The sequence below is a fragment of the Gobius niger genome (assembly GCF_951799975.1).
Source record: "Gobius niger genome assembly, chromosome: 12".
Classification (NCBI taxonomy): Eukaryota; Metazoa; Chordata; class Actinopteri; order Gobiiformes; family Gobiidae; genus Gobius; species Gobius niger.
Genome location: NC_136863.1, coordinates 17,857,405 through 17,880,475, shown reverse-complemented (window position 1 = coordinate 17,880,475; position 23,071 = coordinate 17,857,405). Strand labels below are relative to the sequence as shown.

The 23,071-nt window shown below is 40.4% G+C and overlaps 1 protein-coding gene across 2 annotated transcripts in view; it reads right to left on the bottom strand.

The window, feature by feature from the left end:
• kiaa1549la (KIAA1549-like a) overlaps positions 1 to 23,071 on the bottom strand; it is an 87,524-nt gene that overhangs the window by 10,692 nt on the left and 53,761 nt on the right. Inside the window, exons 10-14 of one of the 2 annotated variants that reach the window (XM_079567234.1) lie at positions 21,081 to 21,252; positions 19,603 to 19,763; positions 18,213 to 18,248; positions 8,528 to 8,715; positions 2,572 to 2,711 (exon numbers count right to left, since the gene is read on the bottom strand). In XM_079567234.1, coding sequence (XP_079423360.1) covers positions 2,572 to 2,711; positions 8,528 to 8,715; positions 18,213 to 18,248; positions 19,603 to 19,763; positions 21,081 to 21,252 — 697 coding nt within the window. The remainder of the gene's footprint in view (positions 1 to 2,571; positions 2,712 to 8,527; positions 8,716 to 18,212; positions 18,249 to 19,602; positions 19,764 to 21,080; positions 21,253 to 23,071) is intronic. The other variant, XM_079567235.1, reaches the window with a different exon arrangement.

Below are 23,071 nucleotides of genomic sequence, written 5' to 3'. Positions count from 1 at the left end.
CAGAATATGTATTCTTAACTTTAACTCGTCAAAATAGCCACCTAAGGCTAGATATAACAACTGATGGACACGGTAAGCAAAAATCTAACTTCCCCAGTGTGTGTCAAACGAGCAAGTGTGATGGTCAGACTGCTTTGGTGGATCCAGGGTCAGTGACTGAGATACAGAGTGAGGCGCCCAGAACCAAAATGGCAATCATAGCACTCTGCGGTGCCATGCAGTACCCTCTGGTAAGCATTTAATTGGTCACGGGATCATCCTACAGCAGGATAATGACCCCAAACACAACTCCAAGAAGATGGTGAGGTTGAAAACATGGAGCGGCCAGCACAGTCTCCAGACTTTAGCCCCATCGAGCTCGTTTGGGGTGAAGTGGACAGAAATGGGAGAACAAAGCAGCAGCAAGTTTAAGTGGACTTCTGCAGCGGAGTTGGGAAGATTTTTTGGTTTATCAAATGATTATATTTTATCATATTAATTTTTTTTAAAGATGACTGGAAACATTGGGCCGTTCTTCTATTGACTCAAAGCGCACATTTTAATCTTGAACATTGGACACCACTGCCAAATCTCCCCGTGTTGTGCCTATCGACAACACTGTCTGAAAATTGAAACAATTACACCCCCACTGTTATGTGAAATCATCTGGTTATGTAAACACAATAGATGACAGTGTAGAGTGGTGTAGTGATTACCAAATGTCACAGGATCAGCAATGGGAGCATTATCAAAATTCAAGGTCATGTTTCCATGGAGATCAGGGCAAAATCTGTGTTGCTACAGGTGTAGTACATTTGCACCAAGCACTGATAACACACAGAGGCAGGCACATACCGATGTTAGATGCTGCTCACATACTTCTCTCCTCTGTTATTCCTGGACATATGCTTTTGCATATTGATTTGGAATTGCCATCATGATGTTAATACACTCTCAGCACGTTAATACTCTCAATTGCATGAAGATTGCATTGCCTCACTTGATTTGCCGGTACCTTTCTTCTTAATTAAACTATTGTGTATAGAACATCAATAGACTAGTATACAATTTTCAACTGCACAATAAAGATCGATGTTGTTTGCTTCACTCATCTTTTAGCTCTGGAGATAATTCATGCTAAATTATCTAAGAGCCTTTGTTCGGTACTGTCAATATATCTTGATGTAGCTATTCAATAACACTATGAATATGAATATGCAGTGACAGAAGATTAAAAAAAAAAAAAAACACTATGTCCCTGGCTGAGTGTTTGTTACTCTAATGAATCTGCCTGAATCGCACATATTTCCGATGAGTCACTGCCCTGATGCACAGCCATATGCTCTGAGCTGTAAAGGTGTAAATGCGGCAGGTCCTTGTCACAACTGTCTTTACAACCTCCACCCACGCCCTCTGTTACTTTATAGCACAGAGATTCACCTCCACATGAACTAAATAGGGCTTTTCAGTAATTTTCCATAGTACCAAGAATAGGCTCTCTCTATTCTCTTAAGGGTAGGGTAAAAGCAGAAGTAGTCAAAGTACTTGATTTCAGTACAGATACTGCTGATCAAATACTACTTAATAAAACCTTACTCAATCAAATTAAGTGGAAGTGCTGGCAAAAAACAAAACATTTAACTATTAAAAGTAGAAAGCACAAAGCAGTTTAAATACATGCTTTAAATAATTTCTTTATGTGTTTATCGCACCAGGATCACCAACTGTACGGCAACACGTCAGGAACAAACCTTCTTTGTGGTGAGATGGTGGCATTGACAACCATCTCTGTACACCGCCCCCTGCTGTTCTGGAGTGTGCCTCTTAAGGCTTGAAAATGGGACAACATATGCAGTTGTTGTTTATTTATTTTTTTCTCTTTGGAGGCTTTTTTAGAAATATATATATAAACATAATAAGAATACTACTCAAGTTAAGATCCTTCAAAACTTTACTTGATGTGGACATGTTATGAATATGGAGTTTAAAATAGACATAGAAACATTATTTTGGTGCCTCAGCGTTGATATTATACATTTTATAATTTGAAATACTGTCTCTGTTAGATGTTTTGTGAAGGCTCCCATTCATCCAGAACGTATCCATCATAGAAAAGGTTAAATCATCGACTGGACTGGGTTTTGGTAAAGTTGAGGACGTTTGGGCTTTGGGGGACAGTTTTGAGTTTTAATGATGACACAATTGTATCCTGAAAGTACAGAATAAAGTGCTGACGTCGTAGAAGAAGAAACAGCAAAATTTTACGGCTTTGTGCGGAGATTACTCAAAACTGTGTGGATACTACTCCGGGTATGGCTTTGACGATGAAACTTTATAACATGCTCAGAAAAATGGATTAACTAAACTTACTTTGTGAATAATCTCCGGGCAAAAGTTACAGTTAGACATTTAGACATTGTACCATGACATAAATAAGCCGCGTGTCCTGTTTCGATGCAATTAGGATAAATACCAGGCTTTGGCAGTTTTAGGTTTCACTGTGCTGTAAACATTCCTTGCTCGGTGTCATGGTGCTCCTGCCTCTGGTCTTACTTATTGGTGACACCGCTGGTAATCGGCTAATCTCCTCACCGTTTCTCTTGAGCAGATCCTCCAGGCCGCTCTTGCTGATGCTGCCGTTGGTGGTTCTCCGGGCTGAGGAGCTTTTGCTGGTGTTCAGTTTCCCGGAGCCTTTACTCGAGACCGAGCCGTCCTCTTCGCTTGGCAACCGTCTGTAGTAGCCATAGCAACAGAGACAGAGGGGAAGAGAGGACAGGAGAGCATTGGTTTGTGAGTCTGGGCATGTACACAAAACACAACACGCTGCTCTGTGGCACCAACACATCATTATAGTGGATTATTGTAATGCCTCAAAGTGTCCGTGATGCTGGTGCAAAAGCATTTTCAATAACTCCACTCCTTCTACTCTTTGGACTTGTAAAAGATGCATGAATAGCATAATAGTGGCCATTTTGGATCAGTATTTAAGTGTAGAAACAGATAAGTCTACATGTTTTAGATGCAGCGTTCAGTATAGAAGTTTCTAAAGGGACACTTAATATTAAGGCATGTTTTAGATTTTCTTTTTTTAATAGTTGATTCAGGTTAAGACACTTTTTATTTGAGAAATTGTTGCTGAGGAACTTTTGGCTTTGCTGCATACTGCAGCAATACAAGCGGCCGAAATGAGTTTCCTTCGCAGGGTGGCTGGGCGCACCGTATATATTTCTATGGGCGCACCCTCCGAGATTGGGTGAGGGGCTCAGTTACCCGGGAGGAGCTCGGAGTAGAGTCGTCGAAACATCGAAAGGAGCCAGCTGAGGTGACTAGTGCATCTGTTTCGGATGCCTCCTGGTCGTCTCCCGCGGGAGGTGTTCCAGGCATGTCCTAGTGGGACAAGGCCTTGTGGATGGCCCAGGGCACGCTGGTGGGACTGTGTCTCCGAGCTGGCCTGGTGTCGCCTCGGGGTCCCCCCAGAACAGCTGGAGGAGGTGTGCGTGGATCGGGAAGTTTGGGCATCTCTGCTGAGACTGCTGCCCCCGCGCCCCGGCCCCGGATAAAGCGGAAGAAAATGGATGGATGGATGGATGCATACTGCAGTACTGCCCATGAATGTTTTTATATATCAAAGCGTAAAGATGAGAGGGACTAATGTGGCCTCAAGTCCACAAATCAACAGTTTGAATAGGGGATTAATACTATTTACATTCAGTGGAAAAACATCAATTCAATCTGGACATTTGCTTCCCCTTCCCTCTCTCTCTCTCGGTCCAAGAATCAAGTTGTGGTCAAGCACAGAGAGCCTGCGGGCATGTAAGCCACAGCAGCTTCACAACATGATAGACTGCTCTACAGGTAGCAGTAAGAGCACAAAGAGCGAGAGAAAGAGAAAGACAGAGGGAAAAGAAGAACACAAGAAAGAACTGTAAGAAGGAAGAATGACTGAGACAGGGAGAGGAAGAGAGAACGGAGCCACAGGGACATTCACACGGGCGAACACGCTGACCACAGAGAGCAGTGGTCAGTGTCTGGCTCAGACTATGAATGTGCTATGAATCAACTAAACTGCTTCCACTAATGTACCTGTGGCCATTGTGAATACCGTCGGCAGGCAGGCATTGCAGTAAGCCATTTATTTCAGACACGGTATAATGTTTAAGTAAATGCAAAATAATTAAAAAAGACTAGACTTACGTACGCTTCGATGACACTTTTGAAACTACAACTAAGGTGAAGAAGAGTTCGAGTTTTCTCTCTTTATGCTTTTCTTTATATTGTTTACCTAAATGTTTGTGGACCGTGTTCAACATTTTCAGAACAAAGAGAAAATGTGTCCATAATGAGACTCATCAAGTGAAGTGGAAATAAAGAAAGGCTAATTGGGAAGGTACTTGGAAAGGGCTGGTGAGCGAGCTTTTGAGAAACTGGTTGCAGATCGCATATATGCACCAAACACTACAGCAGTACTTCACAAGTTAACATGTTTTTTTTTTTCTTTTTTGCTGCAGTTGTCACACATTGAAAGACAAGCACTACTGAAGTCTGCTTTGAAATACTGATGCAAACAACACTTTATCCCACTACTGACTATCCTTGTGCAGAGAGCGTGTTGCCTTCTCGTTAGCTTTGTGATTAGCATTCAACCCCGCACCTTTCCAAAGCTTCACACACAAGTGAATAATGTGCTGGAATAATTGCAGCCGGTCTGAAAGCTGTTCCACTTGTTACATGGTCAAAACAAACAAGGGGAAAGAAACGAGGCAAAAGTGATCACACTGGTCACATTGTGCTGAGACAATCTTGTTCATTAGCATTATGTAGCGTAGAGCTGGAACGTTGGCTAAAATGTAACAAAGACGATATTACACTTCTCAATTAAAGACACTGGCTAATAAAAATGTTAATGACTTGCATAATGTCAGAATCAGTTTGAAAGTTGTCCATATTTCACTTCATCCTTTACTTATGACACATAAAAGAATTCACAGCAGCGAGGAAGAAAAGAGAAGATGTCCCCCATAATTATTTACAGATATATATAGAGATACTGTCAAATCACGCCAAACGCATCGGAAACCAAATGTGTTTCGCCGTGTGTGTGTGTGTGTGTGTGAGTGTGTGTGTGCGTGTGTGGTTTTATATGCAATTAAATTTAAAAATTGTTGTTTTAAACTTAAAGCAATTAGGCATAGTCCTTCAAAGTAAATATATGACTAAATATATAAAATATAATTTACTTCATACACAACAAATGACTCACCAGAGCAATTTGGCACATGTAGGGCAAGAAGGAACAATAAGGAGGAATATGGAATAAGAAAGACAATGTGCATGATATAGTTTAGGTGATTTTAATTCTTTATGTCTGCAATGAAAATACTTAGATCCTACTTAAACCCTCCTGTTGACAGTTTTTCTATTTTTTCTTGTTGTTGTTTTTTTAAACTGACTGCCAATATAGAGCTGCTAATGTCTGCCACATGATTACTATTTGCTTTCCAATCGGTTCGACATTTGTGTACATGATCTTTTGAAAAAAATGCATGGCTTAGAATGCTAATTTTGTAATTTGCTCAAAACAAGTGACTGAATATCCACTGATTCACCACATCACAGCATCTCCTGGTACAGGACATGTAAGTGAGGCCCATCAAAGCAGTGTTAAAATGTGTGATCAGCGCTGCTCCCTCTGGCAAAGCAGGATCCAGCCAACCTTCTAAATATACACGTGTTTATCATCCTCCAGAAGCTCAGTGGCACTAATCCTGCCCCCTTTATGTCACTTACAGCTGTGTAGAAGCAGGCTTTGTTGGTGAGTGTCCGCATTTGCATTTTGTAAAAGGAGAAATCTCATTCCTGATTCCAGTTTTCCCAGGGAAACATGTCCCGGCTAACTGGAGCATATCATATCTTTGGGGTGAAGTTTAGAACATTTGTTCTTTTTATTATTTTGTTTTTTATGTACCAATTTCAGCACTTTTAGCAGAAACACATCAATGTGCGTAAGACAAAATCAATATGAGGTGGCGAAAAAAATTGCTTGCAGATATTTATATCTACTGTAAAAAAAAAAGGGGTGTGTATTCACAAATTGTTGTAACTCAAAAAGACAATTTAGTCTTATATATATATACACTGCCTGAACCTCCCAAAAAGTCACCGCCTGCTAATAACTAACTGTTCTGATCTGGGGTATCTACAGATGGTTCAGCAACACTATGTGCCCAAAGAATGAGATCAGCTGAGTACCTGAGCATCCTGAATGACCTGGTTATTGATTTCTTTTTCCCTGATGGCACGGGCATTCATGAGAATATTATGTGCGTTATAAATAAACTTGACCTTGACCATGACCTTTTCCAAGATGACAATGCCAGGATTCATTGGGGTCGCATTGTGAAAGAGTGGTTCAGGGAGTATGAGACGAACACATAGATTGACCACAGATCCCAGACCTGGAGAAGGCTTTGTGCAGTTGGAGGACATATCTCCCATCATCAATTCAAGATCTTTGTGAAAAAATGATGCAACAACTTTTGACATTGCAGAAGCTCGTTGATAAAATGGTGACTTTCGCTTTTTGGTCAAGCAGTGAAAAATAATAAGCATAAACTTTGTGACTTACACATTTTAAAGCCAGCTGTTGCAGACTTACTACATCCTCTGAATTACTTTCTGCCGTGTGGGCGAATGAAGAGGCTTGACATTTCCTTGAGTAGGCGTTTAGAACAAAACCAACAGAAAAATAGTGACTCCTGCTAAAATCCAGTAAAAGGACAAACATAACCCAAAACAGGTCATACTGTTACTTGAAAACTTACAACCTCCTGTAGAAAAGCTGGTGTAGTGACAGTTGTGTAGTAGCAGTGTTTGCAGTGCAGTCTATTTTGCACCGGGCAGAATTTATGAGGTGGGCAGCAGAGTGTTGTGCCTCAGAGACACCTGTTTGTCCACAGTGGAGACAAAAAATTGTGGGCTGCTACTTTTGCCAGAAACATTAGTTCAGCCTTGTTTTTTTTATCACAGAGATGACAGCTTGTCGCTATTTGAAAAACATAATGGCAGCCATTAAAAGTGTTCATAAAAATAATATTAGGTGTTAAACCTTTTGTTGAAACCGTGTAGAGTTCATTATCCCATTCTAATTGAGATACAGGAGCATTATCCCCAAAAGATGCCTGAGTCAGACATCTCAGAAAGGTGCGGAGCTGCTGATGCTTCATTTCAAATGCAAAATTTACTTCTTTGCAGAAATGCACACCTTGGCTTCTCTTTAATGATCTCTCAGCTGTACATCAGAGCGGTTCTAAACAAATGCATGACTGTATCTCTTCAGGACTGTGCACCAGCACCTCGTTAACGCAGGACTTATACTGTGATCACATCAAGCTGTCTCTGTGCGCTCTGCTTACACTGGGCTTCACTGTGGCTTAACACAGACACTCAAACACACTCCCATGTCAGGGTTGCGCTGCTGTAAAGCCTGAGGTTTTGTCTCCGGCTTGTTTGCTCAACAATTTCAGGGCTTAAAGTGTAACAGTGCTCTGCAGGACACATTATGTTCAGTACTACGGAAGGAAGTCTGTGAACTGTAAAAACACCACATTATTCACTATGTCTTACACAAAACAAAACTGCAGTTTTGTTCAGCAGTATGGATTTTATATATTCTCACTTGACTTTACTTAAAGGAATAGGCCACCGTTTTTACATACTAAAATATGTTCTTACCTCACTTTAGACGTGTTAATATATCCCCGTCTGGTCTTTGTCCGTGCGCTCTGTCACGCAAACGGAGCACATACGCAGCCTCTCCCACATGTCACATAGCTCCGAAAAAGCTCACGATAGAAGCTACCAAGCTCTTCCACGTGTTCCCTATTTAAATAATGTTACGTGAAGTGTTTTCATGCAAAGTATATTTGCACAGAAATGTAGCATGTCGATTTTATAAGCAGATAAAAAGGGGGACTATATTGTGAGGCGTAATGATACGAGGAGCACAGCGTCCGCGTAGTAACTCCTAAAGACTTCCCCCGCTCACTTCCGTCAATAACCTTTAGGAGTTACTGCGCGGACGCTGTGCTCCTCGTATCATTACGCCTCACAATATAGTCCCCCTTTTTATTTGCTTATAAAATCGACATGTTACATTTCTGTGTAAATATACTTCGCATGAAAACACTTCACGTAACTTTATTTAAATAGGGAACACGTGGAAGAGCTTGGTAGCTTCTATCGTGAGCTTTTTCGGAGCTATATGACATGTGGGAGAGGCTGCGTATGTGCTCCGTTTGCGTGACAGAGCGCACGGACAAAGACCAGACGGGGATATATTAACACGTCTAAAGTGAGGTAAGAACATATTTTTGTATGTAAAAACGGTGGCCTATTCCTTTAACACATTCAGCTAATGATGTGAATAATACCATATTATTACAACAGTTAAATATATTCCCACTATAATTTCTATCAGCATTTGAGTCAATAATGCACAGATCAAGAGAATCTGGGTTAAACATAGACATTAAGGAAGTCATTTCCATACCCTCCTTTGATGTCTGTAGATGGCGGTCTCTTGCTGCCCGTCCCATCCTGGAGCACCTTCTTGTCTAGAGACATGGACAGAGGGGCGTCCCTCACAGGGAGAGCCAGCACCAGGGTCTCTTTGGTCACAGACACAGCATCGTCAGTACGACCCATGTGCTTCTTGGCGTAGTCGAAGCCCTGCACAGGCTGTGGACAAAGAACAGGTGTTAATGAATGTATGGAGAAGCCATGTTATAGGTCATTACGCACATTGATGGATCACAACCTGACCAATCATGACATATCACTCTTACACCCATTCCTCCCAAGAAAAAAAACTTAAGCAAAAAGGAAAGAGAAGCAGCTTTCAGTCATTGGAACTATTACTGAATTAGTATTTTTGCTTTGAGTATATCAACATATGACTATAACCTGACCTTTGCACCAATGAACAGAGGCAGCCAGCCTTTCCAAACTGCCTGCAGAGGATATGTCTGCATTACAGATAAAGGTAATTGGATAGAACTTTTTAAATATAAGTCTCCACCCCCTATGTCTGCTGTACTGAAAAAATATAGAACTAAAGAAGATTAGCAGCACCTTTGAAGTATGCAGCTCGGGCATAAAAGAAGCAGCATTTAAAAAAAATCTTGGACGTGTCTAACTTCAGCGCACAAGACTTGGCTTAGCTCTATGTGCGGCTAAATACCTTTTAATTTAAGGAGCTGGAGATAACTGGCGAGAGATCCCACTTTGATTACACAACAGCACAAACCCTGAATCCTGCCTCCCCCTTTTCTATTTTGGGAACGCTCTAAAATGGGCCGCCTAATGCGTTTGATGATGCACACTGAATTGGGAGCGCATGTGAGGTGAGACAGCATCCGAGGAGCATCCTGCGTTCATGTTAATAATTCATTTGTTTTACGCAACGAGGTCCCAAACAGGGGCTGAGCAAACAGACACCGGCTAATATAGACCATGCACATTAAGGGGAAATCAACGGCAGAGTGAATATGTGCCCAATGTGAGTGTGCATGAATGTGTGGACTGAGGACATGTATGGTGACAGATGCGGCCCTGCATGTGAAAGATGTACGCTGAGTGCAAACATCGACTCGCCCGTGGCTCTGCTGTGTTCCCAGGTTGGGCGGTGACGCAAAAGCCTACAGACAAGTGCGAGCTACAAATGCAATGCTAACAAAAATAATCCTCATTCAAATTTGTTGTGTGGATTTGCTTTTTCTGTATAAACTGGCCGGGGTTTAGTCAAATCCTTTTTACTAAAACATGTAAAACCAAAGTCAATATTTTGCTTTTCCAAAAGGCTAACAGTTAATCTATTGTTTTAATAGACATTATATATGAGCAAACGGTTTGGGAATGCACTGATCACAAATTGATTGACATAAATACTGTAAGACATTGCCCTATCAGCAAGCAAAAGCAGCACACAATAAAGATAAACACAAAAGAAATGTAAATATTAAACAAAAAGTTAAAGACTGTAAGGTATGTACGATAAATTCAATGTGTATTTTTGCAGCAACAAAATCATACTTAGGTATTACATGGTAAAGTAAGTAGTCTGAAATGTGATCATTATAATATTTTCAACAGGAAATATAAAAAAATATGCAGAGTTGTGCCACTGCAATGCAAGGTCAGCTATTTGTATTTTTGTGATAAACATGGGCTTTACGGATCAATAAGAGAAGTGCAGTGGCGTGGAGCATTTTAGTCCCAAAGTCAATCAGTGCTGTCGTGTGTGCATGAGGTCATGCTGGCACACGACTGTTATGTCACTCAATGGCTCATGGGTAATGGCTGTGATGCAGGAAAATGGTATGGATTCTGTGAAATGACGTCCGAGGGGCACAACCTTGGAGCAAGCGCGTAACCTTTCACGAAGCTGCTCTTTTACAATGCGATGTGCTCTCCTCTGCCCTCTCTCACTCTTCCTTCTCTTCTAATTGCCACGGCTTTTTTTCTGAACCCTCTCTTCACTGTAGCCAGGGACAACGTTGACTTAACAAATGACGGTCTTTCATCTTGTAAAAGCGGTTAGATTCAGTAAAGACTTTGACTGGGCCCTGGCCTTGCAGTTCGGCACCTGCTTGATGATCTCTCACTTTCACATAAATAGTGATTAACGGCCCGACACTATGGTAGACTGCTCCCTCACGAAAACAAAGACTTTTATTTCATTTATATGTCTGAGTGAGTCCATATTCAGTCACAAGAAAACCCTCTGCTACACCTGTGCTGAAGTCATGTGGTGATACTATGACTTTTTAAAGGAATAGGCCACCTTTTTAATATACTGAGATATGTTCTGACCTGAGCTTAGATCAGTTGATTTGCACCTGTCTGGTCTTGTGTTTATTAGCATTTAGCCTCCCCCAGCAAAGGTATAACTCCAAACTGGGGTGATGCTAAAAGCTACCAAGCTTTTTTTTATCCGCTTAAACATGTTTAATTTTGTGTAACTATACTTTGATCGTGTAACTTTTCACACAACTGTATTTAAATAGGGAAAACGTGGAACAGCTTGGTAGCTTCTAACGTCACCTCAGTTTGGAGCTACCTTTGCTGGGAGAGGCTAAATGCTAACAACATTTGCGTGAATGAGCGCACGCACAAAGACCAGACAGGTACGCATCAACTCGTCTAAGCTCAGGTAAGAACATATCTCAGTATGTCAAAACAGTGGCCTGTTCCTTTAAAGTCCAGACAAAGTCACAGGTGTCATTTAGATGAGCACTCAAATTGCCACCACTACAACTCATTTCTGGCTAAAAACAAGCACACCACACATCAGTGTTCCCCTCTCACTGACGTACTCAAAGCCATCTGCAATTTCAGACTTTATCAAAAGATAATTTTATTCATGTACAGTTTTAGCATATTGTATTTAAGTGTGATTGTGTTGGGGGTTTCATAATAATTTAGTCCAAGTTTAGTTTGATGTTAGCCACAATTTTACACTGCGGTTTAGAGCTGATTCGGTCTAGTCCTGGTGTTACTTGGAGAGCTAATGGTGCTTGGTGTAATAAGAACACTGCATTAAGAGTAAATGTGTTGATGCACATTATACTTCCATGATTCCCCCTTCCACAAATTCTCTGATAACCTGCAAGCTTCCAAATGATAGAGCCCACAATCGCTTTCTCTGAGGACGCCACAAAATCTCTCACTCGAGGGATCGCAATTAGGATTCAATTACACTCCCTTTAGCATTTACTAATATGAACTTAACTGTGCAGTGTCATCAACACAGCAATTTCATTTATTATAAGCAATGGTTAACAATTATTAATAAGATATCTTAATGCCAGGTGGTGAATTTGGATTTAAATCAAACAATATTCATTTATTCGGCCCATGAGACTTGTTAACATATTTATTGCATTCCACATTCTAAGCAGGTTCTGGGTGACTTAGAAATATAGTTCATAGAAACACAGTGTAGGTGGACAGCAAAGCATTGATAAAAGTTTGACTTTCATGTCACGTGAAGCGAGCCTGACCTGCTGCACCACTGCATTACCCACACTTATACTCCCTGCTTGTCCTATCACACAGACGTCTAATTTTAACTCGGCGCAACAGCCAACAGCAGCTTGATGAGGTGCAGCAGATGGACAAGATATGCTCTATTCCCCTGGCGGCCATATTGATTTAAATTCAGCAGGAGCAGGAGGATGCTGAAGTGCTCCGCAGAAGTGCTTTCCAAAACTATCCCACCGAATCAGTGTATCTGAAATGAGCCACAAACTAGAGCTAGAGGTTGAAAACGTTAGATAAACCTCCGTGAGACCAGGTGGGACCGTGATGCAGCAAAATGTAAAACAGTTTAAGACCTTCACATGGCGGCCACAGAGGACCGCATCCATTGAGCACCTCACAAATGAAATATGGATTACCTGTGCTTGTGCTGAGTCCACCTCCATTGTATTGTAATGCACATAGAATTTGGCTTGCTGCAACTTTTGTGGGTAAAAACAAAGGGAGGAAGTGAAATCCAAGCAAGTTCCAGACGGAAAAGCTGAACTCGGCACAATGGCTGTAAAGCGCCCCAAACACACACGCGAGCACACCTCATCTGGCCGCAGTATTGATCTGAAGATTAAGTCTGTCCAGTGAAGTGAGGAACGGCTGAGTGGATTATAGGACAACGGCAATTCCCCCAAATGAGTTCAATTAACACATCAAGCAAAACACTGTAATGGCTGCACGTGACATTCTATACTGTTACGGACGCCATTTTGACAATTTGTCACCATTTGAAAGCAAGAATATTTTGTTTCATCACTGTGACTATACACTACAGAGTTTAAAAATGTTAAAATTCTGTATTTTCCTCCCCCATGTTCCAGCAATGTCCTAATGTGTAGAATGAGCCCAAACCTGTTCACTACAACTGCCTCTAAATCCTGCACTGTCACTCAAAAAGGTGTTAATTCAGGTCTGAAGTGCCGTCATGCACGAGCTTAATATAGAAGGTGCAGTTACACATATAACCTGAGGTGGCAGTAGTGAGTATAAAATAGCGAACTTGCATCTAGCCCCTTTAACGAAAATATTTAGTCATATGTTTTTGCTGATTAAAATGGGACTAAAGCTAAATTAAAAGTTGTTTCTAAGACTAAAATGTATTTATCGTCGACTGAAATAGGACTAAATAAAAATGAAAAGAAGAAGAAGATAGAATCATTAAAACTGCTAATGACAGTTTGAAATAGCCTCATATCATTTCAATTTACTGTCAAAGTAACAAGTCTGTGCTTTGTTCATGTGGGAGAAGCTTCATGAAACAGACAAGACAACCTTGATTAAATATGGTTATAGTAAATATCATAAATGTAAAGTTGACTAAATTTACATGCCATTTTAGTCGACTAAAACTACACTAAATTTGAAGAGAATTATTTAAATCTCGACTATAATTAAATAAAAATTTTGTACATTGGTGTATGAATGAAAGTGTGAATGGGGCCAGTGGTTCCTTGCTGTAAAGCGCTAATGAAAGCAGATAAGCGCAATATAAGTTGAGACAATTTACTATTTAGGAAAATTACGGTTCGCACTGGTGTTTAGGACTTAGTGATCAGGTGATACAAGCTCAGATACGAGATGAAGACAACAATGGCGGCCCCCAGTGTAACTGAACTAGAACCTTTAACTTAAAGGGATATTTCAGGATATTTGACATAGGGCCTCATAGTTATCTAGAGTGATGCTAATTTCTGGAGATATTTTTTTTGTAATTCATGCAGTTCTTATATTTGAAGAGTTATGTGGCGCTAGGCTAATGCAAGGCTAGCGCATTTCTACGATCAGCTAGCCTGCATTAAAAACAGTCTGACGCACTCCACAGTGCACCCCAGGCAATAACGCCAGACTAACCATATAAATGTCTGTGTCGATAGAATAATTTTAACCATTTTGCATTCAAAAGAACTTATATTTGAGCAGCATCAGCTTCGTGGTTGTATAAGCTACGCGGCGGCGGAGTGATCTGCTAGAAAATAGTCCCTCAAAATGCGATCATTCGTGTGATGCAAGGTCTGTTATATTCCATAAATGATTCTATGGACACAGACATTTATATGGTTAGTCTGGTGTTATAAGTGATTTGCCTCAGGTGCTCTGTGGAGCGGGTCAGACTGTTTTTAATGCAGGCTAGCTGATACCATAGAAATGCGCTAACCTAGCACTAGCCTAGCGCCACTAAACTCTTAAAATATAACAACTGCATGAATTACAAAAAAAATATCTCCAGAAATCAGCAACACTCTGGATAACTAGGAAATGAGGCCCTATGTCAAAAATCCTGAAATGTCCCTTTAACCACTACAATGTCGTGGACCTTTATAACTCTTTTTGTTTTGAATTATATATGGTGTGAAGAAACGTTCGTATAACTGTTGAAGCATTAGCGTTATTGTTTCCATACAAGTTTATTTGGCTGGAAACGCTCTGAGGTCAGATAAGTTTCAAGCGAAAAGATCCCAGTTACCAGTTGCCTGGAAGGCAGCGTTAGGACTGTGCAATGTAATAAATCGCAGTCTCAACATGTGTCACATCTACAGCAACACATTTGGCTTGGAGTAAAAGGGAATTTATTGAGTGTGCTATATCTGGAGCGAATGGTAAAAACGACATATATAACGATATATATTTTTTAATTTAAAAACGCCCAGCCCCATATAAACTGAATGTTTCACACCCAACAGACAATATATCAACAATAATCTTACGCAACTGCACTTTTTCATCATACTTTACAAACCATCTCAGTGTTATACAACTGAACACATAGATTCCACAGCTCGAACATCATTAATTTCATTCCCATGAACATCTGTCCAGCTTGATTGGCCCTTAAAACATTTAAACAGTCTTTTCCTGTCACAGCTTTACATTAGAGGCGCTTAAACACGTTTGTGGATAATTGCACTGATTGTAGCCTCGTGGCACCACTTGTGGATAGTCCTTAATATGGGGTTGATTAAAAATTGATGCAGCCCCCGTTCATTACACAACTTATAAGGCTTCGAATGTTCAGAGACCATTTGGAAAGCAAACAGGCCTCACAGCTTGTAAAGTCTAGTTAGAATAGTATATTATTGTAAATTGGGGAATATTTTGTCTATCACATCTTCTCGGACTGGAGGCAAAACATCCACAATGCAAACAACACAGTATGACTTTGAAAATCTGTGCTATTATGGGAAACGCCAGGGCAACTGAGAGCTAACACAATATATAATCACTAGGTTTCATCAAGGTCCTTCTTCAGCAAAAATAATCTGAAATTATGAATAGATGGAGTTATCAAAGTACCATTAGAAGATATTGAATGTTCTCTGAAGAAAAAAGAAATCACTTTTTGGAGCAAAGATTCTGGCAGGGATCCATGGCACAATATGGGGGAAGCAATATGGGGCATACAGACTCTGAATGTATTATGCATTATTTAGGTCAAGGGGGGGGGGGTGATGGCAGCCAGATCAAAGCAAGTTCAAAGGGAATCAAAAAGAAACCGTTCCATTCATGTAATCATTCTTTCATGGCATTTCAGGGGTGTGACTTGGCATTTTTTATTGGCAAACTTGAGCGCCGTAACGAAAACTAGGAGGTAAAACTGAAATGGAAAATACAAAATCTTCTTGCCACAGAGTCTTTGTTTGTTTGTACACAGAGTTAAATTAGCTCCTGTATGGCTTTTCTGGTGAGTCTTCTCTCGTGGGGATATGCGAGGGAACGTCTGTCCTGAAAAATAACTTTAAACCAGCTGGCACGTCCCACCGCAGCAGCTAAAACCACAGGGACTGTCACCGCACACTTCTGATGCTGCTCTCACAACATAAATGCGTCGTTATTTGTTTTGCAGGCTCGCCTTTTTATCTACTGGAGGTCTAGCACAGGCGGCGGAGCTATTTCATTCGCTGTGGAATTTCAATGGAAAACAAAGCCTTGAGAACGAATAAAAAGGCTCAAAATCATTGTCTTTAGGTCGCAGTTCACAAATCTCTCAGGTAATGTAGGTAATACAGAATAGGGTCCTTCGAAAACTACCAAAAAATCTTTGTCATAGAAATGCATCAAGTATGAAAGCTGTAAACACAACAGACCCTTTAAGCTAGATTCCATTTACATTGTAGTTGTTGTCATAGTAACGATAAACAAATGTCAAACTGTTGTTGGAAATATCAGATAAACCTTATCGTATCATCTCAAATGTTCTGTTCTTGCAGCTTATACCATGGTCTGGGTGAATACTCGATTCTGATTGGCTGGTGGTGGCTAACAAGCGTGCATTATTTTCGTATAACCGCACACGTAGTCCGGTAGTTAAATCACTGGGATATCACTCCGCTGTGGGCATCGCCATAGCAACGCATGACACAGCTGAATCAGATAAACACGTAATTAGTGACTGACAGGAACGTATGAGATGGATTTTGTTTTTCATTTCAACGTTTTTGGTCAAAACAAAATGTTTGATAAATGGGAAGTAGAGGAGAGTGAGCAGCTAGGTTAGCCTACTGTTAATAAAATATGAGCTTTCCATTTCTATTGAAAACGGTTAAGGCACTATTCATGATTTTCAGGCGTACATAAAATGATCCTGCATTTAAACATATTTGTCTGGATTAGTAAAGTAAATCATAAAAGTTTCAGTTCGTGGGGTAAGGTGTAAGCGGACTCCACCGCAGCTGTTTCCATAAACAGTTGAGCTCGTTGAGCTAGCTAGCTAGCTTCAGGTTAAACAGCGTAAAAGTGAAACAACTCCTGCCCACGAGTGCCGCACATCGGTGTTTACTTCCACGGAAAAGTGCCGGGTTAGTCCTGTTGTGTTGTGATTCTGGCGATGCAGCGTGTGCTTATGTTGTTTCATTGCGCCTGACTGAGATCCTCGTAGCTGCGGAGAATGACTCGCTCTGAGACGAGCCTTCAGTGACCAAAATAGTCCCGCTGGTCTGGCATATTTTTCGTGAGTTTAGTAAATGAAAGAAATACTTATTTTAAATGTTACGTTTGTGGGACCATGGTATAAGCGGATTAAACAACTCGGAGCCGTGCATTCGACGGTTATATTGCACTTCGCGGAGTAACACCACTCCGCTGCGCGTCGTGGTGTTCTTGACTCCGCGTCGTGCATTATAACCGTCGAATGCACGGCTCCTCGTTGTTTAATCCTTACTTAAGCCACAACAGGACCACATGTTTTAGTTGTAGTTATACACTTAAAATCGCTAGTTTTAGTTGAATCTTATCTCTAAAGATCACTTCCTGCCTCCAGCTGATGTCACTGATGATGTAAGGGTCAGTTCCAAAAACGTTATCTCTATCACAAACTTGCCAGAATAATCAATTCGATATACTTTCGATATTTTTCAGAATCATAGAAGAAGCAGTGCATTGGTCAAGGCTGATGACACAGACCTGAGTAATTTTTTAAATAAGAAATAGTAATAGAGTTCGGGAATGTGACGTCACATCGCTAAGCATTATGGGATTAGCAGCAATTGTAAACTAATGGAGATTTTAAAAGTTAAAATACTGGAGTTATTGTTCACATTAAAACATTCGGACAGCACAGTGTGTTAGATGTATTTACCAGCAGTAACTCAGCAGCTAACAGAGTTGTTCCATAGATATTTTCTCCACTTTTTATACTAATGTTAGTCAATGGAAAGGTATGCTGCAAAAATGGCGGATCTCCATGGTAACTGTGGGGTTTGGAGGTGTAAAATGAAATGTTATAAGCAGTGGCTCCTATTAAAACCATTGTGTACTGACAAGTGCCCTCATTAGCATGTTTTTATGAGGCGGGACTTGCTTATTAATCCAGGCAATTGTCTCAAAGCAAAATAATACAAAGCAATAGATCGTGCCTGTGCCTTTTAACACCCCAATCATAGTTTTACACTCCCCCCCACCTCTATATTGATCTCCGATGGGCAGCGAGGACAAAGGAATAAGTCACGTCCAAGCAGACGCAAGTTACATGCAAAAATCTACCCGGCAACAACAGCAAGCACGACACAATGTAACACTATTTTTGGAGGATTTCCAGGATTTCTAAGATCCCGGCAGCAGCTAAGTAAGCAGCCAACACATATACACACAAACACTAAAAGTAGCAATTTTCCCTTCGTTTAGAAACACATCAAGGCGGCGACGGCGTGTACCTGGTGATGGTAACTGCCGTCTCTGCGATATGACGTCTAGACAGAGAGTGAGAGTCAAAGGGAAACGATCAAGGGAAAGAACAGGACAAACAACAATTATAGTGATTTGCTGTTGTGGGAAAATAATAATTAAATATGACATTTGCTAACTGTCTTGAATATTGCGATAACAGCATTATTGCAATATGTTACTAAATAATTGGTGGTGCAAATCTGTGGCAGAAAAGAATAAAGATTGCAGTATCGAAATACAAACAATACAAATACAATGCAGTACTGATCACATGACTATCAAAAACTTTCTTAGTTTTGGACCCACAACCCACTTTGGCTGATATTATCTTGAAAATGTAAAGGTACATTAGATTGCTTGCTAAAAATATTGACTTCTTTGTATTTGACGCAAAAAGCCATCTTGGATCAGCACTAAATGGTGCTTTTAAATGGCATTTTTAATAGCTCCACCACAGTGAATGAGCACAGCTGGAAAGCTACCTGCTGCTCCCTTAGTGGCGGTCTCATGGGCAGCCTGTAATCAAGAGCTGAAAGCATTCGGCATGTACACGACCGAAATATCACTTGCTATGTCTACTTTAGAAATGCAGCGTGGGTTAATAATTATAATTTTTTACACAAAGTTGCCATGACCTCCGGTAAACTCAGACGCCTGCAGTCCCCAAGTGCACCTATACCGTGGAGAGGAAACCTAATCAGGCCAACAATCTGAGCCCACTCTAACTCAGATCATCAGACACGCTCCTCCACCGCACAACAAGTTTGGTCTGGGTCGGGTTTGTTTACCTCTTCACTCCACTCTCTAGCCCAAACAATCCCTTGACAACAGCGATGTGATTTACTGGTGACTCACATTTGTTCAATTTAAAATTTTGCCGGAGGTTATTTCTGAAACAATGCCCACTTCCAATTGGCTCATTGTCCTCCCATCATCTCACATGATTAGACCATGACCAGAGGCAAACGGGACGGAGCGAGTGAAGCCTCACAAATGGCTTTCATTTAAGTGACCGGAAGCAGAGTTTTAACACAGCCACTTTATGTAACGTTGCTTCCAATTTCACAATAGACTTGAATCTGCCATATCTTTTTTTAGTATTTGTTAGGGATAAAGCTGCATAATATATCAACAAATAATCATTGAAATTAGTTGATGATTAGTATGATTTTTGTTTCAATTTAATGGAAGATACAACGTTAAAATGGTTTAGTAATGCATCACAATAATATTATCGCAATATTAAAGACAGTACAGAATATAGCAACTCTTTTCTTATATCGTGCACCTCTTGTTAGAGACAGACAAGTGGGAAATATTGGGAGGCGCACAAGACATTTATGGGGCGTAAATGGCATATAAGTCTGAGGCTCTTACCTTGGAGCGGGACTTGAAGCTTCTGAATGGGCCAGTTTTGAAGATGACTCTGTTCCTTTTGCAGATGATGTAGGCCACCATCACGATAACCACCAGCAGCAGGAAGAGAGGGGTGAGGACAGCCATGATCCAGATGTCACTGGGCGGAGTTTTTACCACAGCTACACAAAGGCACGAATACATGCATTAAGTACAAACCAAAGACATAAAGTTCAGTGTGCAATAGTGCCTCAACAGTTACAGCTGTTTTCATGCAACTTTTTTCTGTATGTTTAATGCCTTATCTGGATATCTGTGACTAAAATCCAAGGGTCAGATTCGCAACTTAAAAGAGAAAGTTATTTTGCTGCAAGTCTTGATTTATTGGTTTATTTCTTGCTGTGCAGGAAGACCATAAGTAATGGCTTTTATAACATTGCAGGATCAGACAAAGAATAATGACTACAGTTACAAAGAATGAGTAAACCTTTTTGGTGCAGTTTTAAATAAAAGCTTGGCAGCAATAAAGCATCGCGCTCTTATCTAAAGTACCTATGGTTGGTTTGTGCGTCATCCTACAGCCTTTGTGCAATGACCGCTGAAACTGCAGTTTCATTTTCATGGTCAACTTGCCCAAAAAGCACATCCACAAATACCAACAATTGTGAAAATAAGCACACGCTGTTATAACTGAGTTAATCAGGTAGTCTGAGCAGCCTTATTGTTTTTTCTTCAGGTAATCATAGATTTATAAAAATAAAAAAAAGGGACAAATAAAACATAAGAGAGGACACACAGTTCTAGTGAACAACAGGAGAACAGACTGTGTTTTTACGGTAAGCTCATTCAATTGTATCATGAGAAAAAATATGAAAGTTTAGAATATAATTGCTTGGTTTTGGGAAAAGATCAGTAACTAATTAGATATGATACAAGATTTGATAACAAGAGTTTAAAAATGTGTATTAAACTTCTGAAACTATTTGGATATATATTTGGACCATCTCCATGATCTGTGTTTGATCTGACAGGTAGTTTATTTAAACATGCAAAGGTTCATGTGTTTATTAATTAAAACATGTCGACAGATAGTTCATCAGTTGCATAATTATCGTTTTATTTCAGTGACGCAGCAATTTTAATGAAGAAATGTTGGGCAGAAAAGTTATTTTTATTTTTATTTTTAAGCTACTGACAGGAAGTGACAGAGAAGAAGGTAACATTCAGTTTGACTCATTTCCCACTGACATAACATGGTTGGCACGGCAACAGGTTAAAATACTTCCTCTTCAATGTCACTTCCTGTTGGTGTCCAGTAAGGAAGTGAATCTATAAACATCACAAAAATGGCCAAACTAAAGAAAGCTGAGTACAATCTTTAGTAAAATCTTAAATATAGCAAAAATTGTGTCTAATGCGTCGTATGCACTTCAAGTTGTATTTCTATAGTGATACAATGTGTGATGTTATGTGCCTCTATGTCAAGTAGTGAAACTCACGCTCAGCCTGAACTTGAACAAAGTAGCCCAGGGTCAGAGCCATGGTTTGGGAGTCCAGGCTGCTCAGGGTCTTGGCTGCGTTGGTCCCGGTGATGGGTGCTCCATTGAGCTGGACGTAGTAGGTCAACTCTGCTGGATTTTTAGGGCCAGGCAGACGCCGAATGCTGACCATCTGGGAAGAGAACAGATCAAAGTACTTTTTACTTTCTACACTTTAGCCTCAAACTCTTAACGTAGTAAAACAGATCAAATGTAGGATGACAGGGTCAGTGGGAGGAATGCTGAGGCTGTGGTCACTGCTTTAAACTTGCTTCTGATAATCTCTTTTACAGTCTTTTACTGTATATTTGCCTGTGTGTAATTGTTCATGGTGAATTGCTGAATGTTACTATAGGTTGTGTGTGAGACTCATTACTCATTATTATTGCCAAACTAAATATGGCCTGCCCATTTTTGTAAGTGCTTGAATAGCCTGACAGTGAACGAAAGAATAAAATGTATCAAACATCACCATCGCAGTGTGAAATGGCCCCTTTAGGTCAAAGTGAAATGTGAGTAATACGCAACTGTGTAAAACTACCCATCTAGTCCAATATCTTTCAGCCCTCACAGCATCACATAAAGAAATATAATCCCAGACCACGTCCAATCCCATCTCGTATCTCTTCACACCCTCTCGGTGCTGAGCGATAACGCTGCACCCAGTCCACCCAATCATCAGCATCGTCTGGCTTTATTCACGTACAGGCGAGATAAGTGCACTCCGCCGAGACACTCAAGGGTAACTGCGCCCACTTGAAGCCCCAATTTCCTTTTCACCATACATCAAACACATTCTTAATATGGTCAACTCATTGCGCGTTTTAATCAAGCTCGGTAATTTGATTTTGTCATAAAAAGAAGGGACGTGTGTTATTAAATGGGTGGATGAGTCGTCTCCCCCTCAGCTCCATTTGAGCTTCTTCCTCCTCCATCACCTCAGCAGTAAAAGCGCTCGACCGTGGCTTCTCATAAAACCTCGAGGCAACGTAATGCGTAAATCCCTGGGAGTGTCCGTTGTTGCCTTAATTTGAAAAGTATAGACAAGTAGCCGCAGAGGAAAAGTTTACAAAACAATAAATATTACAGGATTATGTGGACTTCTCAGGGCTCGAAAAGTCATCTGAGCAAGTTTCCAAAGCAATTTAGAGTCCCAGACAGGAGCAAGATATAATCATGGGAGCGACTAATAGCTACACAATCTGCTAGTCTATTCTGGCAATTAATTAATAATCATTTCAATATAATGGAAATAGCAACAACCGCTGAACCTAATTTCCTACTGGGTCTGCGGTGAATTTAAAATGCCATCAGATGACACAAGAAAAGCAGTTGGATGCAGAAAAGTTAATTGGATGGCATTTTCTCATTCCCTTTTTCTTTCATTTGTGAAATGTTTGTTATTAAAAGACTCTATCAATGACGAGAGGGCTAGATAAGCTTTTATTTTATCAATGACTCTCATCTATTATTTACTTTTTTATCGGGCATACTGCCTTTGCTCTGCCCGATCCCATTAGATCTTGGAAGCAAAGCAGGAAGGGAGGGTCTGGTTGGTTCTTAAATCTAGGTGAATGCAGTGGGTGAGTGGTTGGTGGTGGTCGGATGGGCCGATGCCACAGACTGGTTGCCTTTAGTCTACCCCAGCGCAGCTGTGGCTACAATAGTATGGAGTGAATGAGTAATGCAATGTAAAGCATCTTTGAGTGTCCAGAGAAGTGCTATATAAAACCAATACATTATTATTGAAATATTTTGAGGGAGAAATATAAGATAACGCTCCTATGATCATTTTGTCTGTTGCACTTTAAAAGTTACTTTACAATCTTTCACTCAGTTACACACGGCGCATAAGAGGCTATAGAGTTTACAAGTAATACCTTTACTAGTGTTAATCTTGTTAATTTATTGTTATAAGACACATTTCATTGCAATAATATTGATTTCACCAT